Source organism: Macaca mulatta, chromosome 10, assembly GCF_049350105.2.
Source record: "Macaca mulatta isolate MMU2019108-1 chromosome 10, T2T-MMU8v2.0, whole genome shotgun sequence".
In the NCBI taxonomy this organism is placed as follows: domain Eukaryota; kingdom Metazoa; phylum Chordata; class Mammalia; order Primates; family Cercopithecidae; genus Macaca; species Macaca mulatta.
This window is the reverse complement of record NC_133415.1, coordinates 22,746,343-22,765,466: the sequence shown is the minus strand read 5'-3', so window position 1 is coordinate 22,765,466 and position 19,124 is coordinate 22,746,343. Positions and strand designations below refer to the sequence as shown.

Below are 19,124 nucleotides of genomic sequence, written 5' to 3'. Positions count from 1 at the left end.
GGATTATAGGCATGCGCCACCACACCTGGCTAATTTTTGTGGTGGTGGTTTTTTTTGTTTTTTGAGATGAAGTCTCGCTCTGTCGCCAGGCTGGAGTGCAGTGGTGCAATATCGGCTTGCTGCAACCTCCGCCACCTGGGTTCAAGCGATTCTCCTGCCTCAGCCTCCTGAGTTGCTGAGACTTTAGGCACATGCCACCATGCCCACCTAATTTTTTTTTGTACTATTAGTAGAGACGGGGTTTCTCCATGTTTGTCAGGCTGGTCTCGAACTCCCAACCTCAGGTGATCCGCCTGCCTCAGCCTCCCAAAGTGCTGGGATTACAGGTGTGAGCCACCGTGCCCAGCCAGTTCATTTCTTTAAGACTTGACGGCCGGGCGCGGTGGCTCAAGCCTGTAATCCCAGCACTTTGGGAGGCCGAGGTGGATGGATCACGAGGTCAGGAGATCGAGACTATCCTGGCTAACATGGTGAAACCCCGTCTCTACTAAAAATACAAAAAACTAGCTGGGCGTGGTGGCGGGCGCCTGTAGTCTTAGCTACTTGGGAGGCTGAGGCAGGAGAATGGCGTGAACCCGGGAGGCGGAGCTTGCAGTGAGCCGAGATCACGCCACTGCACTCCAGCCTGGGAGACACAGCGAGACTCCGTCTCAAAAAAAAAAAAAAAAAAAAAAAAAGACTTGACAGGACACTGGGTGGCAGTATTGCCTGCATATTTACATTCTTTGATAAATACATTCCTGATTTGGTGGGTAGGGGGAGTTAAGTTTGGGATACAATTACAAAAAGCATGGAGGCTTTTTTTTTTTTGAGATGGAGTCTCCCTCTGTTGCCCAGACTGGAGTGCAGTGGCGTGATCTCGGCTCACTGCAACCTCCGGCTCCTAGATTCAGGTGATTCTCCTGCCTCAGCTTCCTGAGTAGCTGCGCCTACAGGCATGCGCCACCATGCCCGGCTAATTTTTGTATTTTTAGTGGAGACAGGTTCACCATATTGGCCATGCTGGTCTCGAACTCCTGACCTTGTGATCCACCCACCTCAGCCTCCCAAAGTGCTAGATTACAGGCGTGAGCCACTGTGCCCGGCCACGTGATGTTTTAAATCAAAATTTGGAAATCACAGCTAAAAATGATCTAATTACAGGTTGGGAAACTAAAACCTAAGTAGATCGTGTCGTCCAGTTCCTCAGGTCAGTGTTCTTTCACTTGACCAGTTGGTTTTAGAGTCTTTGCAGATCTAAGATGTCATTTAGATTTGGTTGAAATAACCAATAATATAGTTCAAGCAGTCTAACATTAAACTCCTTAAGGAAACATGGTTTAGTATGCATCAGTTTGGTACAAATCCTCTAGTTATGTTAATTCCCTAGTTCCTCAGACTACTAGTAGCATCTTAGAGATGAAGTAGTTGTGGTTAGAATAGTGTTTGGATTATAGCCCCAGCAAGACAGTGATGTTTGGTTAGGTGCAGTGGCTCATGCTTAAAATCCCAGCACTTTGGGAGGCTGAGGTCAGAAAATTGCTTGAGCCCACACATTTGAGACCAGCCTGGGCAACACAGTAGGACTCTGTCTCTATAAGAAATTTAAAATTAGGTGTCGTGGCTGGTCCCAGCTACTTAGGAGGATGAGGTGGGAGAATGGCTTGAATCCAGGAGTTCGAGGCTGCAGTGAGCCATGATTGTGCCATTGCAGCTCAGCCTGGGTGACAGTGAGACCCTGCCTCAAAAAAAGACTGATGTTTTCTTTCAGAAACTGTTCGGTGGGTAAACAAGCCAGTCTTCCTTTGTTTTTGTTTTTGTTGTTGTTACTTATGTATTTATTTTTTAGAGATGGGGTCTTGCTATGTTGCCCAGGCTGGTCTCGAACTGGGCTCAAGCCATCCTCCCACCTCAGCCTGTCAAAGTGCTGGGATTATAGACGTGAGCCAGCGTGCCTGGTCCAGTCTTTCTGTTTCTTAATGAACTTTATGTCATAAGAGAACTGAATTCTTAGGAGACTAGAACGTAACTGATTATTTTAAAGTGTGCCTGGAGTAAGCAGTATTACCTTCTGCCTATGGTTCTGTCCCTACTTTCTCTCTGCTCCAATAGCATATCTAGTAGAAAAGCAAGGAGGGGGACGGGCGTGGTGGCTCACACCTGTAATCCCAGCATTTTGCAAGGCTGAGATTGGTGGATCACTTGAGGTCAGGCGTTTGAGTCCAGCCGGGCCAACATGGTGAAACCCCGTTTCTACTAAAAATACAAAAATTAGCTGGGTGTGGTGGCATGTGCCTATAAGCCCAGCAACTCAGGAGATTGAGGCAGGAGAACTGCTTGAACCCAGGAGGTGGAGGTTGCAGTGAGCCAAGATTGTGCCACTGCACTCCAGCCTGGGTGACAGAGCGAGACTCAGTCTCAAAAAAAACAAAACAAAACAAAACAACAACAACAAAAAAGAGAAATAGATTGGTGTGACAAGGCCTAGGGAAATGGCATGCAGGCATCTTACCACTTGCCTCTTCAATCGCAGTTATGAGACAACCCTCTGCATTTAATGGAACTCTTGCTTTGGTTTGTGGGAATTAATCGTGATTTTTTATTCTAACCATTCAATTTGGTGTTTCAGTATGAAAATGTCCATGAATACCAGGTGTTTTCTCAAGGCTGTTTAGTAATTTCCACCCATCTGTGCAGGAAATGAAAACCCTGATAATTTACACTGGTTATATATGTCCTGTCCTGTTAGTACAGCTGCCTCTTTCATATGATATCATTGAATATAAATAACTTGAGCCTCAACCTCCAGATGCTTGTGCTATAATGATAGAGGCTAAAGTACCTCTGTAATTACATCTGCCTATACAATCCCTAAATAGGTTCTTGGCGCTAAGGTTTGCAGTTATAGAAAATCAGGTGAGATAAAGTTTCCAATCATGGGGTCAGCTGGAGGCTGTTCTTATATTTATAATACAGAAACCTTTTTTTTAAGGCAGAGTCTCGCTTTTTCACCCAGTCTGGAGTGCAGCGCTGCGATCTTGGCTGACTGTAACCTCCGCCCCCTGGCCTCAAGCAATCCTCCCACCTCAGCTTCCTGAGTAGCTGGGACCACCAGTGCACACCACCATGCCTGGCTATTTTTTTTACTTTTAGTGGAGAGGGTTTTGCCATGTTGTCCAGGCTGGTCTTGAACTAAGCTCAAGCAATCCGCTGGCCTTGGCCTCCCAAAGTGCTGGGATTATAGGTGTGAGCCACCATGCCTGGCGTTTCTGAAGAAACTTAAGAGCCTAAGCAAGCTTGCATTGCTGAGCACCAGGATTGGGCCCTGGCTTCAGCGACCGAATCTTGAAGGTAGCTGACTTGCCTCCAGTCACTACACCAAAGGCATTCTTTTTTTGTTTTGTTTTGTTTTAATGGAGTTTCGCTCTTGTTGCCCAGGCTGGAGTGCAATGGCACAATCTTGGCTCCCACAATGGCCTCCCGGGTTTAAGTGATTCTCCTGCCTCAGCCTCCCGAGTAACTGGGATTACAGGCACACACCAACACACCCAGCTAATTTTGTATTTTTAGTAGAGACAGGGCTTCACTATGTTCATCATCCTGACCTCATGTGATCCGCCCACCTTTGCCTCCCAAAGTGTTGGGATAACAGGCATTCTATAGTCCGCTTTGCCTTGCTGCTTGGGATTCTCTGAATCCTGCCTTTTTTCTACTCATTCACTTTGACCTCCCCAGAGTTAGTCTTCATAAGTAGGGAACAGAGCATTTAAATGCTAAATTGGCATAGAATGGTTTCATCTACTGGCATAGGTGAAATTTTATAAATAAGGAAAGTCCTGTAAAACCTTGTAAGATTTCCAAGGAAAAGATGCTATGAAGGATGAGGTGGTTATCAAGTCTTTGGGAATTGTATTAATGTCACTAGGATTTTTTCTTGAAGAGATTTATTATTTGATGAAACAAATTCTTGAGTAAATATAATTCTGGAAGAAATTAATACCCTTCCAAAGTCGATTAGGAGGTAATAACTAACTTTCCAGTGCTTAGGATGGTGCCTGGCATATACTAAATTCTTATAATGCATCATCTCTTTGAATCTTAACCACCTTTAGAGATACCATTATACAACTTTACAGATGAGGAAATAAGTGATTATATATAACCCCTGGGTTACCCAGCTTACCAGTGGCAGAGTTGAAACTAGGGAGTTTGAGTCTAGAAAATGCTCTTAATTCCCATGATAAGGGCAAGAGAATCTTGATATGTGATGGTGTGTCCTTGTTTAACATTTATAAGATCGTATAGCAAATAGTGGTTAGGGTTCTAGCTCTCCCACTTACTGGCTGTGATATTGGTCAGTTAGGCTCAAGAATCTGTCTCAGAAAGATAGTAACTGCTCAAATTATAGCTTATATCACTTACGGCAATCCAGAATTAAAGCAGGCAGTAATTAAGGTGGAAAAGCCTTCAGTCACTTTTAAAAGTGGCAGGCTCACTTCAGTTGGATAAAGTCCTACCACAGCACACAGAAACAACTAGAGAGAAAATAAGACTTACGGCCCTAGAAGAAATCAAAGAACAAGGATGCTGCATTGTACCTTTTAATTGCATGGGTAGTTTTAAATAAATGGAGAAAGCACCTTTCAGAAGCTACACTAGCAGGAAAAAATTCCATCAAGCATTTACATAGTAAATTTCTAGTTTCACAAAAGATTCTTGATCTTACTTGAAGTATACGTGAGGGAAAGAGCCCCCTCAGCAGGTGTTCTCTTTGCTTACAGAAGCAAACTAAGGGACCTAAAACTGGAGGCAAGCCAGGATGCCAAAAAGGGGGAAGAGAAATGATAAAGAACCATTCATAAATTCTACTTCAAGACATTTGTCTAATGACCCTTACATAATAAGTATTTTAGGGCAAACTACCACCCTTTTAAGATAAAAGTACAATCTTAAAAGCTGTAGTTCTCAATTATAGTAATATTTCTTAATTACAGTAATATGTCTCAATACTTTGGACTGCTGGATGTCAAAAGACAGTACCTGGGGCTCATCTATGAGATCTGAACAAATACTTGAAAGGAATTCTCTAGGACTGTGTACTCTCTATTTTGGCTTTTTGAATGAAGCACAGGCAGGCTTCCCTGCTATCCTCCAGGCAGTGTAATAGTCAAGGAAAAGGGCAACAGTACTGGATCATTCCTTAGACACTAATCAGCTGGGGAAAAAGTTCATTGGCAAAAGTGTCCTCCCAAGAATGGTTTACACCAAGCGGAGAGGACATGTCACTGAAGGGGGAAAGGGAGCCCCCATATCCACAGTCACTGTAAGCATCCAGTAGGCAGGAAGATGGTTTCGGGCAGTGGCTGGATGAAAGCAGATTTGAGATACCCAGCTCTGGAATGAGGTCATCTTCTACAGGTTCTTCCTTCACTGAGACAATGAATTCAGGGTGATCATTCTCTGAGGGGCTGAGAGGTGCTTCCTCGATTTTCACTACCACATTAGCTTGGCTCTCTGTCTCAGAGGGTATCTCTAAGACCAGGGGCTTGGTATATATGTGGTCAAAACGAATTAGTTCATTAATGGCTTCCAGCTTGGCTGATGACGTCCCCACTGACAGAGAAAGGGAGGCTGGTAAGGAACTGGGTCCTTCTGGGTAGACCTCTGGGAGCTCCTCCAGGCTGGCAGACTCTGGGGAAGGGCATTTGAAGAACATGACTGGGTCCAAGTTGTCCAGAATGCCCAACAGGATATCAGACTGCAAGAGGCAAAAATTAAATGACGTACAACTGTCAGAATACTATGGAAAATCGAACTGGAACACTTTGTACTGGATTCCATAATGTAAATTAGTCACTATGTGATTAAAATGACCTCAGGACCCACCAGACCCATTTATCTACACTTCACTCCATGTCCTATATTACCTGGAACTAGGAAGGCAGTTGATGTTCACCTCTAACCCCACCAAAAACTAACTTCAACCCTCATCTGTCTAGTTAGGGATGTCAAGCATCAAACAGATGTAATTAACTGGTTATATAGCTCTTTAATAAGTCAGAATGATCCCCACCTCTGAATCTGAAGAGTCAATACCGCCAGAATCCATGGGGAGATGTTCTGGAGGGGTGACAACTGGGCCTGCACCTGCTGCAGAGGTGCACGTAGTCTGAGTGCTGCGGACTCAGCAGACCCGGCCACTGGCCTCACTCCATTCCCCTGGGAGGAAAGACCAAAGTGAATAAACAGCTTCAAGTTCCCAAGGAAATGCTTGCTAGACCGCTGTGATTCTCAGCTTTCAAGAAAACTAGAAAACCGTTCTTTAGAGCTGAAATCTTTCCCTAACCATTGTTATTTCCATTTTTAAGTCCTCAAGAGATGAGAAAAGGGAGGTAAGATTTCCTTATACATTTCCTTCACAATGAAACATTTTTCCTTCTCCAGGCAAAGATTCAAGCAGAACTGACAAATAGCATCTTATCTTGCTCTTCTCAATAATAATAATGTTCTTAGATAATAAAGTTCTTTTTTTTTTTTTTTTTTTTTTTAGACGGAGTCTTGCTCTGCCACCCAGGCTGGAGTGCAGTGGCCGGATCTCAGCTCACTGCAAGCTCCGCCTCCCGGGTTCACGCCATTCTCCTGCCTCAGCCTCCCAAGTAGCTGGGACTACAGGCGCCCGCCACCTCGCCTGGCTAGTTTTTTGTATTTTTTAGTAGAGACGGGGTTTCACCGTGTCAGCCAGGATGGTCTCGATCTCCTGACCTCGTGATCCGCCCGTCTCGGCCTCCCAAAGTGCTGGGATTACAGGCTTGAGCCACCGCGCCCGGCCTAGATAATAAAGTTCTATAGCAATTTAAACCTAGAATCTTTTTTATAAGTAATTCTTTTCTTTTTTTTTGAGACGGAGTTTTGTTCTTGTTGCCCAGGCTGGAGTGCAATGGCGTGCTCTTGGCTCACTGCAATCTCCGCCTCCTGGGTTCTAGCAATTCTCCTGCCTCAGCTTCCCGAGCACCTGGGATTACAGGCAGGTGCCACTACGCCTGGCTAATTTTGTATTTTTAGTAGAGATGGGGTTTCTCCATGTTGATCAGGCTGGTTTCGAACTCCTGACCTCTGGTGATTCACCGCCTCGGCCTCCCAAAGTGCAGGAATTACAGGCGTGAGCCACCGCACCTGGCCAAGTAATTCTTTAAATTCGTCCTGAACATTACGTTCACAGAGTAAAACTGCGCTATTGTCAATTTTAGACCATTTGATTGTTGTCAATGAATTTGCCTTATCTATATACTAAAACTCATATACCACCCTTCTCTTACCACAGAGGTATCACTATCACAAAGAATCCTTTCCCCTATTCATTAATATTCATCAAAGGACTACTTTAATTTTAGTAGCATTCAAAGTCTGGTTTGAGTAGCTCTCTTACGTTGGTTCTCCTTAATGATTGCATGGTAATCTTGTTGGCTACTGCATTTGTTAGTACTTGTTCTTAGAGAGCCATGTAACTTGTTTTCATTATTAGATCTTAGTACTGTTCACTACACACTTAAAAAATGAGTAAGTGTCAAGTGCTTTTAGGGGAAGAACACTCTGCCTGCATGAAAATGTCTTAAAACTGAAGGAGGCCGGGCGCGGTGGCTCACGCCTGTAATCCCAGCACTTTGGGAGGCCGAGGCGGGCGGATCACAAGGTCAGGAGATCGAGACCACGGTGAAACCCCGTCTCTACTAAAAATACAAAAAATTAGCCGGGCGCGGTTGTGGGCGCCTGTAGTCCCAGCTACTCGGGAGGCTGAGGCAGGAGAATGGCGTGAACCCGGGAGGCGGAGCTTGCAGTGAGCCGAGATCGCGCCACTGCACTCCAGCCTGGGCTGGGTGACAGAGCGAGACTCCGTCTCAAAAAAAAAAAAAAAACTGAAGGAAAATTTCAAGAACGCTCTTGATCAGAAGTCCAGACTGTAAACATAATCACTGGGTCATGTTACTTGGAACCAGTTCTCACATGAGGCACCAAATAAAGGAGATGATTTACCTTGGCTTCCGCCTCCTCTTTAGCAACCAGGGCATCCATCCCCAGGCGCTGTCTTAACTCCTGGTTCTCAACTACAAGGCCGTGAGTTTTCTCTCGTAAAAGCTGATTTTCTAGCAAAAGTTTTTGGTTCTGGAAGAAAGTTCATAAGAGGCTATTAAAACAATTATTTCAGTTAAGAATCTACCTGATTCAGTATAATTGGTCTCCTTTCCTTCTTGAGCTTTTGGAAAACTCTATGCTTGTGGTGTTCACAGTAGGTTTTAGAAAGCTAGGCCATAATTATGGAAAAGCAAGCTACTTAATAAGTGCCACTTCATGGGGTCAAGAATAACACACTGCTTCCAACTACCAATACTGACTTCAGCAAAGTGTGACTTGTGGCTTTAATGTAGATATAATTTTTATTTTATTTTATTTTTTTTGAGACGGAGTCTCCCTCTGTTGCCCAGGCTGGAGTGCAGTGGCACAATCTCAGCTCACTGCAAGCTCTGCCTAATTTTTTGTATTTTTAGTAGAGATGGGGTTTCACCATGTTAGCCAGGATGGTCTCCATCTCCTGACCTCGTGATCCGCCCGCCTCCGCCTCCCAAAGTGCTGGGATTACAAGCGTGAGCCACCGTGCCTGGCCCATAATTTTTTAATTTTAAATTATCTTGGCCAGGCACGGTGGCCCATGCTTGTAATCCTAACACTTTGGGAGGCCGAGGCGGGTGGATCACCTGAGGTCAAGAGTTCAAGACCAGCCTGGCCAACATGGCAAACTCCGTCTCTACTAAAAAATACAAAAATTAGCTAGCCAGGTGTGGTGGTGGGTGCTGTAATCCCAGCTAATCTGGAGGCTGTAGCAGGGAGAATTGCTTGAACCTGGGAGGCAGAGGTTGCAGCGAGTCAAGATTGTACCACTGCACTCCAGCCTGGGCAACAGAGTAAGACTCTATCTCAATAATAATAATAATATTAAAAAAAAAACTATCTTGAACTGGCAGGTAATAATAAAAGTGGTAGTGATGACTATAAATCCAAAAAAAAAAAAAAAACAAAAAAAAACCTGCTCCTGACTCATGAGTCTTAGAAGAACCAACTAATGATTAAAACTTTAAAAAGAACAATATATGCAAATTGACCAAGGGGTTAAAAATATATATAAATAATCTCTATGTGTTCAAGATGTGTAATTGGCAACAATTTAAGATTAAATAACAGGTGGACCCTAGAGGGGGAAAGGAACCTTTAGTGAATTTCTGGCCAAGCCAGGAAGAATGTAAAGTTTAAGCAATTATTTCCTATTAGCCCTTGCTAATTTCTTACTACAAACTCACTAAACATTGTTGAATCCATCTACTTTGAGACACATCTAGCACCAAATGCCACAAAGTCAATCACTTCTGCCCTCAACAAGCTTCACCACTTCACCAACTACCTACCTGTCCTAACTTAGATTAACCTTTTTTTTTTTTTTTTTTTTTTGAGACAGGGCTTCCCCCTCTGTCACCCAGGCTGGGGTGCAGTGGTACGATCTCATGATCTCAGCTCACTGCAACCTCCGCCTCCTGGGTTCAATTGATTCTCATGCCTCAGCCTCCTGAACAACTGGGATTACAGGTGCCTGCCAGGACACCCGGCTAATTTTTATAGTTTTAGTAGAGATGGGGTTTCACCATGCTGGCCAGGTTGGTCTCGAACTCCTGATCTCAAGTGATCTGCCCACCTTGGCCTCCCAAAGTGCTGGGATTACAGGTGTGAGCCCCTGTGCCCAGCCACCTTTTTTTTTTTCTTGAGCCAGTCTCACTCTGTTGCCCAGGCTGGAGTGCAATGGTGCGATCTCAGCTCACTGCAACCTCCCTCTCCCAAGTTCAAACAATCCTTCCACCTCAACCTCCCAAGTAGCTGGGACTACAGGCATGCACGCTTGGGGTTTTTGTTGTTGTTGTTGTTTTTGGTATATTTTTGGGTAGAGATGGGGTTTTACAATGTTGACCAGGCTGGTCTCAAACTGCTGGCCTCAAGTGATCTGTCCATCTCGGGCTCCCAACGTGCTGGGATTACAGGCGTGAGCCACCACGCCCAGCCTAGTTTAACTTTTAATCACATATTCAATTGTATTCTAATAGGGGCTGAAACAACTTCGGATGGGAAGCAAATATCAGAACATTTACCAAGGAAGGATATACAATGGGTAAAAGAGTTTGACCTTAAGTAGTTTTACCTCTTCTTCTAAATCTACCACTTGCTGTTCCAGCTCACTCATTCGAGCTTTCTTTCGATCTCTGGCAGTCTGAGCTGCTACTCTGTTTTTCAGTTTCCTGAGAAAAGGAACATACCACACTGAGTCATTTCAAACCTTATTTATGTCTTTATTTGAAAACTTGACCAGCTGGTGCTTTCATTTTTATTTACAGTATGAGACAGACTAATGATAAAATACACTTCAGGTTCCTCCCCTCAATAAAACAAAATAAAAAATAGTCTGTCAATCTAGCTAGAAGACCTGCTTTATTCTCTTCCATATTGCATCATCCGCCCACCTCAGACTCATCCCCGTCACAGCACTGGGGCTGGACACACACACACTATTCATCTTGCATCATAAGGAACTTTCCTTTTTCCCCATCTATTCCCCCGCTGCTTCCTGTCTCCAATTCTCTTAAACAGGATCCAGCCTGGCCTCATTAATCCAGTGAAGGCTGCAATCTTGCTATGACATCAACCTTCCGTCCCCAAGCCCAATTTAGAAAAGGGAGAGGCTGATGCCACTCCCTGATCTCTAGTGTTGAGATCCTAGGCAGTGACCTGCTGATGGGCCCGTGTCTGTTGGAGGAGACACTTTTTAAGAATTAATTGAACTCAGAGGAGACACTTCATAAATCACAGAAGGCACAATGATCACAAAAGAGTGAACACTTACGGAGGACTACGTGATAGGCACATTATATGCAAGTCTCAATCTCCCCAAAGACCTCATGAAGTAGGTTCCATTTTAATAACGCAGATACTGAGCTAGACCAGTGAGCCTCGCAGAGCTCCCAGCCCTTTCAACAGCTCTGTTATTTCAGCTCCGCGCCTCTCCAGAAACAGAAGTAAACCAAAACAGATTATTCGACTTCATGTCACAGTCCGAGTTCAGAGAGGCTGAACCACCGGTCTGCGGCCACACAGCAAGAGGGCCTGGAAGACAGGTGCCCGCATCCCCACCTCTGGTCATCTCTAACGAGAGAGTTAAAAAGCACAGAAAAGAGCCCTGGGCCGCCCTGGGTTCCCGGCGAGGCGGATCCAGTCAGTCCGGGCTTCCTGCCCCGCCCCGCGCCACGCTGGCACCGACCCGCCAGGCCAAAGGCGCCGGAGCCCTGGGGGACCGCCAGTGTTGGGTCCCCGCTCCCAGCCCCAGCCCAGCTCCAGCCCCTGCCCCAGTCCCGGCTTCAGATCTGGCCCCAGACCCCGGCCCCTCGCCCACCTCCTCAGCGCCTTCTCCTCGGGGCTCAGATGCGTGAGGCGCTGCCGCTTGCGCGCCTGGGGCAGCCCCCCGCTCGCTGCCTCCGGGCTGGCCCCTCTCTGGGCTGGCACCATGAGCGGCAGGGCCTGGCCGGCCGGGGCTCCGGCGGAGGCGGGCTGCCCCGACAGAAGCAGTACTTTAGGGGCCCCGTCGGCCGGACTCGGTGCGGCTGCCACCACCACCATAGCTCGAGAGTACGCACCGCGCGCCGCCGCCGCCGCCGCCCAGCCGTCAGCCCAGACGCGCCCGGCCTTTCTACGGTCGTGGCCCTCCGCGATTAGCCAGCGCCGCGTGACGCACGGCCGAGCTCGGCGTCCATTGGCCCGGCCTGCCCGGCGGGGCGTATCAGGGGCGTGACTATGGAGTCCGGAGTGGCAGCGGCAGTGTGGCCAAAGGTAACTGGGGTCATTTTCCGCGGGGGCGTGCGTGTTCTCAGCAAACGGATTTTCCCCCCTTAAGCGGACTTATTTCCATCCGGAGTGACAGAATTTAATTTCAAACCGAGAGATTTCCAGACGAATTTTTACTGGGACTAACAGAGAATTACCTCAGCCTGGTAACATTTCATCTTGTGCGCCACTTCGGGCTCGGAGTGGAGCCAAAAGTCAAGTTAGAGCGCAGTTGGGCCTTGGGTTCGAAAAAAGACTGGACAGAAGTTTCAGTGAGCCAAGCTCGCGCCACTGCAGCCACTGCATTTCGGCCTGGGCGACAGAGCGAGACTCCGTCTCAAAAAAAAGAAAAAGAAAAAAGCCTAGGGCCGGGCGCAGTGGCTCAAGCCTATAATCCCAGCACTTTGGGAGGCCGAGACGGGCGGATCACGAGGTCAGAAGATCGAGACCATCCTGGCTAACACGGTGAAACCCCGTCTCTACTAAAAAATACAAAAAACTAGCCGGGCGAGGTGGCGGGCGCCGGTAGTCCCAGCTACTCGGGAGGCTGAGGCAGGAGAATGGCGTAAACCCAGGAGGCGGAGCTTGCAGTGAGCTGAGATCCGGCCACTGCACTCCGGCTTGGGCGACAGAGCGAGACTCTGTCTCAAAAAAAAAAAAGCCTAGAAATAAATTCTGCGGAATAAAAGTCTTTAGGAAATGAGATCGTGCCCTTTAAAACTAAGTTTAACAATAGTGAGGGCTTAATAAACGATAGGTGTTGTCTCTGGGTTGAGGGGGAATATCTATAATTTTAGTTTTTCGTTTGTTTTTTTATTTTATTTTTTATTTTTATTTTTATTTTTATTTTTTGACCGGAGTCTCCCTCTGTCATCCAGGCTGGAGTGCAGTGGCGTGATCTCGGCTCACTGCAACTTCGCCTCCCGGATTCATAGCAATTCTGACTCAGCCTCCGGAGTAGTTGGGACTACAGGCGCCCGCCACCACACACGGCTAATTTTTTGCATTTTTAGTAGAGGCGGGGTTTCACCGTGTTAGCCAGGATGGTCTCCTGACCTCGTGGATCCGCTTGCCTTGGCCTCCCAAAGTGCTGGGATTACAAGCGTCAGCCACTGCGCCCAGCCTACTGTTATTTTAAATGAGGGGACAGGAAACATCACGTGTAGAGACTGAGACCCCAGGATTGACCCTGAACCGCCTCTCCGAGGGGATGTCGAGGCTCCTGCCTGGCCATTGTGGCGTGAAGGTGGCCAGGTGTTTGTGAAAGAGGGGCCGCCAGAGAGCAGCACCGGAGCGATTTATACACACGAATATTAACATGGAAAAGTCTGAGAAACTCCCCCAAATATGCATGTCCACTTTTTTGAAGCAAATTACAAAATGTGAAATTCCCCAGAAATACACAGCAATACTTTCTCTAACAAGTAATTATTGCTTCCTCCTCTGCCGCCAGCACTATTCCAGGTTCTAGGGGTGCAAAGAGTAGTAAGACTGCTACCTGGTATTTGGAAGATATGCAAAAAGTGAAATGTTAAGATAGCAGGTTCCTAAGTAATTCTTTAGTGTTATTAAGTCAGATTAGCTGGTCAATTGTATTTTGGTAGGGAGGGAACAGGATGGGAAAAAGGAACTAAAAGCAAGTCCGTCTGTTGATATCTAGACCCTCTAAAGGGTTTTTCCCAGGACTGGGCCATGAGTCTCCTAACATGTGTTTTCACCCTCCATGTTGGGAGGGAAACCAATAATTTTTTTTAATTGGGCTGTCCCAACTCCAGAGCCTCCTGAGCAGGTTCTGTCCTGTGGGTTGGAAAAGAGGTGGGGGTGATTGGAGTCTCTGCAGGACCAAGAAACCAAGTTCCTGTTTAACTCTCATCAGCTTGGGCCACCTGGGTTCTGATGTGCCTTCAGATGTGGGGAGACTTACTCCTGGCCTCTGAAACGTTTTGGGAGAAGTCTGGAGGTGTCTTCTAGTTGAGACCTACAGCTTCATATTAAAAGACCTTGGAAAGCTGTAAGAGGCTCTTAGAAAAGTCATGTCATGCCACCTTTTACCTTTTATTTATTTTTTGATGCTTTTTTTTTAAACTGGGTTTTGCCATGTTGCCTAGGCTGGAACTCCTAGGCTCAAGCAATCCTCCTGCCTTGGCCTCCCAAAGTGCTGGGATTGCAGGCAGGAGCCACAGCACTCAGCCCCTTTTATTTATTAAGTGAACATGTATTAACGCCAAGAGAATGTCTTGCACTGTGTGAGAAAGAAGATTCTGGAGGACCCTTTTTAGTCCTGCAGGGTGAAGTGAGTAACTGAGTAGAGAAAGCACAGGGTGCGGGATAGGGAAAAAAGGTTTATGAATTGCACTTTGGTCTTAGTTAATGGGATATTGAAATTCACTTCCCCAGCTTGCTTTCAAGATTTTTGTATTTTTGACAAACACTTTAAGTCATACTAAAAACAATAATTTGACCCACTGCAGATTGCTGTCCATGAAGTCTTGAACATGTGAGTCCAAACCCTTGGACAGTGTCATATCCTCTCTATAAGATGAGCCTGGTCATTCTTGCATCAGGCACCATCAGTGTTTTAAAACATTTACTAGGCACCTGTGATAAGAGCTATAATATATATAAAATATGGCTGGGCACGGTGGCTCACACCCCGAGGCAGGCGGATCATGAGGTTAGGAGATCGAGACCATCCTGGCTAACACAGTGAAACCTCGTCTCTACCTAAAAAAAAAAAAAAAAAAAATTAGCTGGGTGTGGTGGCTGGCACCTGTAGTCCCAGCTACTCGGGAGGCTGAGGCAGGAGAATGGCGTGAACCCGGGAGGAGGAGCTTGCAGTGAGCCGAGATCACGCCACTGCACTCCAGCCTGGGCGACAGAGCGAGACCCCGTCTCAAAAATAAAAAATAAAATATATATATATACAAAGTTCTCAGTCTTTGAGGCCCGGTATGGTGGCTCACATCTGTAATCCCAGCACTTTGGGAGGCCAAAGTGGGTGGAGCACCTGAGGTCAGGAGTTCGAGAGCAGCCTGGCCAACATGGTGAAACCCCATCTCTACTAAAAATACAAAAATTAGCCGGACAGAGTGGGGGTGCCTGCAATCCCAGCTACTGGGGAGGCTGAGGCAGGAGAATTGCTTGAACCTGGGAGGTGGAGGTTGCAGTGAGCCAAAATCATGCCATTGCACTCCAGCCTGGGCAACAGAGTGAGACTCTCTCAAAAAAAAAAAAAAAAAAAAAAAGCCTTATTCAGAAAGAATCAATCAGGAAAGCGTGAGCAAAACAGGAACAGAAATAAACAGGCATTCCAGAAAAGATAAGGGAAAATAGAAAAACACTGTAAGCTGGTAAGCAGAAAACAGAAAATAACATGGCAAGAATAAGTCCAAATATATAAACAATAAAACATAAATGTGAATGGGTTATATTATCTTCTTAATCATGCTGTTTTGTTTTATGTGTATCTCTTATAAACAACATATAGCTGGCTTTGGGGTTTCTCAATCAGAGCTTCTCTCTTTTAAGAAGAGAATAAAGCATTCGTATTTATTTTTGATTACTTACATATTTGGACTTATTTCTGCCATGTTATTTCACATGTTCTGTTTACTATGTTTCTCAAGTCAGGAGGATTGCTTGAGGCCAGGAGTTCAAGACCAGGCTGGGCAACATATTGAGACCTCATCTCTACAAAAAATAAAAAAAAATTAACCAGGTGTGGTGACTTGCACCTGTAGTCCCAGCTGCTCAGAAGACAGAGGTGGTAAGATCTCTTGAACCCAGGAGTTTGAGGCTGCAGTAAGCTATGAGCTATGATTGAACCATTGCACTCCAACCTGGGAGACTGAATGAAATCCTGCCTCTGAAAAACAAAAATTAAAAAAAAAAAAAAAAGGAAATGGCTTACCAGCCATTTTTATGTTTATGGAAATGATTATGGAAAGAAAGCATATGTGGCAATATTAATATGAAACAAAATAGAATTTATGGTAAAGGCATTAAAAGGACAAAGAAGGGTATTTCATGTTGATTGAAGGTACAAGTTACCACATGTACATCTTTATGAACACAGCAACATAATTTTGAAATGTATAGGCCTAGCATGGCGGCTCACACCTGTAATCCTAGCACTTTGGGAGGCCAAGGCGGGCAGATCACCTGACCAGCCTGGTCAACATGGTGAAACCCCGTCTATACTAAAAATACAAAAATTAAAAATTAACTGGGCATGGTGGCATGCACCTGAAATCCCAGCTACTGAGGAGGCTGAGGCACAAGAATTGCTTGAACCTGGGAGGCGGAGGTTGCAGTGAGCCACGATCAAGCCCCTGCACTCCAGCCTGGGTGAGGGACAGAGCAAGACTCCGTCTCAAAAAAAAAAAAAAAAAAAAAAAAAGGCCGGGCGCGGTGGCTCAAGCCTGTAATCCCAGCACTTTGGGAGGCCGAGACGGGCGGATCACGAGGTCAGGAGATCGAGACCATCCTGGCTGACATGGTGAAACCCCGTTTCTACTAAAAAAAATACAAAAAAATACTAGCCGGGCGAGGTGGCGGGCGCCTGTAGTTCCAGCTACTCGGGAGGCTGAGGCAGGAGAATGGCGTAAACCTGGGAGGCGTAGCTTGCAGTGAGCTGAGATCTGGCCACTGCACTCCAGCCTGGGTGACAGAGCGAGACTCCGTCTCAAAAAAAAAAAAAAAAAAAAATTAGCTGGTCTTAGTAGTGTGCACTTGTAGCCCCAGCTACTCAGGAGGCCAAGGTGGGAGAATCATTTGAGCCCAGAAGATTGAGGCTGCAGTGAGCCAATGCATTCAAGCCTGGGCGACAGAGTAAGATCCTGTCTCAAAAGAAAAAACAAAAGAAAATCGGCCAGGCACCGTGACTCACGCCTGTAATCCCAGCACTTTGGGAGGCCGAGGCAGGTGGATCATCTGAGGTCAGGAGTTAGAGACCAGCCTGGCCAACATGGCGAAACCCCATCTCTACTAAAAATAACAAAAATTAGCTGGGCATGGTAGCAGGTGCCTGTAATCCCAGCTACTCAGGAGGCTGAGGCAGGAGAATCGCTTGAACCTGAGAGGGTGAGGTTGCAGTGAGCCGAGATCATGCCATTGCACTCCAACCTGGCAACAAGAGTGAAACTCTGTCTCAATAAAAGAAAGAAAAGAAAATAAGTGTATAAAACAAAGACTGAAATGATGAAAATGATTGATCCACAAATCACAGTGGGAGACAAATACAACTCTCAGAATCAACAGAGGGAGCAGACAGAAAAGATTTGAACAGCACAACTTTCCTCCCAACCAAGGGCTTGGATTTTTTTCTTTTTTTCAAGATGGAGTCTTGCTCTGTCTTGAATGGAATGCAGTGGCACAATCTCAGCTCACTGCAACCTTCACCTCCCAGGTTCAAGCAATTCTCCTGCCTCAGCCTCCCGAGTACCTGGGATTACAGGTGCCTGCCACCACACCCAGCTAATTTTTGTTTTTTTAGTAGAGACGGGGTTTCACCATGTTGGACAGGCTGGTCTAGAACTCCTGACTTTGTGATCCGCCCGCCTCAGCCTCCCAAAGTGTCGGGATTACAGGTGTGAGCCACAGTGCCCAGCCAGACCTATGTTTTTTCAATCAAGAAACATTCCCACTTTATTTATTTATTTATTTATTTATTTATTTATTTTGAGACGGAATCTCGTTTCGTTACCCAGGCTGGAGTGCAATGGCATGATCTCAGCTCACTGCAACCTCTGACTCTTGGGATCAAGTGATTCTCCCGCCTCAGCTTCCCGAGTAGCTGGAATTACAGGCACACGCCACCAAGCCTGGTTAATTTTTGTATTTTTAGTAGAGACAGAGTTTCACCTTGTTGGCCAGCCTGGTCTGGAACTCCTGACCTCAGGTGAGCCACCTAAGTTGGGCTCCCAAAGTGTTGGGATTATAGGCATGAACCACGGGACCTAGCGAAATCTTTATATTTTCATTTCCCTAGAGTAAATACCTAGAAGTGGAATTGTAGTATCATATGGTAAGTACTATGTTTACATTTTTTAGAAACTTAGCAGCTTTCCAAAGTGGCTATAGGTTATGCCATTTTACATTCCCACCAGTGATGTACTGCTTTATTATATTGCTAAAGAGTAAATTGTTATTTAACTCTTTCATGGTTGTCCAACTTTTTATTGTTTATGTTGTATGTTTTTCCCAACTGGATTTCAACAAGCTCATTAGATGCTAGAAGCTAGGATTAATCGTGGTTACATTTTGTGTGTGTTCTGTGCGTACGATAGTGCTGAGTACATACTAGGCATTCAATAAATATTTTTGAATGACTATTGAATGGTTAGATTATCTGCAATATGCTTTATTTTATTTTATTTTATTTTATTTTATTTTGAGACAGGGTCTTACTCTGTCACCCAGGCTGGAGTGCAGTGGCATGATGTCGGCTTACTGCAACTTTCGTCTCCCAGGTTCAAGTGATTCTCCTGTCTCAGCCTCCTGAGTAGCTGGGATTACAGGCATGCACCATCATGCCTGGCTAATTTTTTTTGTTTGTATTTTCAGTAGAGATGGGGTTTTGTTATGTTGGCCAGGCTGATCTTGAATTCCTGACCTCAGATGATCTACCCGCTTCACCCTCCCAAAATGCTGGAATTACAGGCATGAGCCACCGCTCCCAGCCAAATGTACTCTTTTTTTTTTTTTTTTTTTTTTTTTTGAGACGGAGTCTTGCTCTATCGCCCAGGGTGGAGTGCAGTGGCGCAATCTCAGCTCACTGCAACCTCCGCCTCCTTGGTTCACGCCATTCTCCTGCCTCAGCCTCCCGAGTAGCTGGGACTATAGGCGTTCGCCACTACGCCCAGCTAATTTTTTGTATTTTTAGTAGAGACGGGGTTTCACTGTGTGAGCCAGGATGGTCTCAATCTCCTGACCTCGTAATCCGCCCGCCTCAGCCTCCTGAAGTGCTGGGATTACAGGCGTGAGCCACCGTGCCCGGCCCTTTTTTTTTTTTTTTTTTGAGACGGAGTCTTACTCTTGTTGCCCAGGCTGGAGTGCAATGGTGTGATCTTGGCTCACCCCAACCTCTGCCTCCGGGTTCAAGCGATTCTCCTGCCTCAGCCTCCCAAGTAGCTGGGATTACAGGCATGCGCCACCACGCCTAGCTAATTTTGTATTTTTAGTAGTGATAGGGTTATTCCATGTGGGTCAGGCCGGTCTTGAACTCCCGACCTCAG

General features: G+C 46.0%; 1 protein-coding gene and 2 long non-coding RNA genes across 8 annotated transcripts in view; 2 read left to right on the top strand and 1 right to left on the bottom strand.

Moving 5' to 3' along the window:
• Nucleotides 1-4,566: 4,566 nt before the first annotated feature.
• On the bottom strand, nucleotides 4,567-11,694 carry XBP1 (X-box binding protein 1). Of its 2 annotated transcripts, NM_001271739.1 has the most exon segments (6): nucleotides 4,567-5,737; nucleotides 6,053-6,133; nucleotides 6,160-6,198; nucleotides 8,011-8,139; nucleotides 10,217-10,313; nucleotides 11,462-11,694. In NM_001271739.1, coding segments are annotated over 6 exon segments (1,128 nt in total). In that variant the 5' UTR covers nucleotides 11,686-11,694; the 3' UTR covers nucleotides 4,567-5,179.
• On the top strand, nucleotides 8,407-11,753 carry LOC144331840 (uncharacterized). Its single transcript, XR_013399402.1, has 2 exons — nucleotides 8,407-8,618; nucleotides 10,059-11,753. It is a non-coding gene; the product is annotated as an uncharacterized LOC144331840 (long non-coding RNA).
• An 89-nt stretch (nucleotides 11,754-11,842) lies between these two features.
• Nucleotides 11,843-19,124, top strand: part of LOC144331835 (uncharacterized) — a 73,499-nt gene continuing 66,217 nt past the window's right edge. For 4 of the 5 annotated variants that reach the window (XR_013399393.1, XR_013399392.1, XR_013399395.1 and 1 more), the window contains exon 1: nucleotides 11,843-11,895. This is a non-coding gene — a long non-coding RNA (uncharacterized LOC144331835). Of the gene's footprint in view, nucleotides 11,896-17,597; nucleotides 17,789-19,124 lie in introns of all 5 variants that reach the window. The other variant, XR_013399397.1, reaches the window with a different exon arrangement.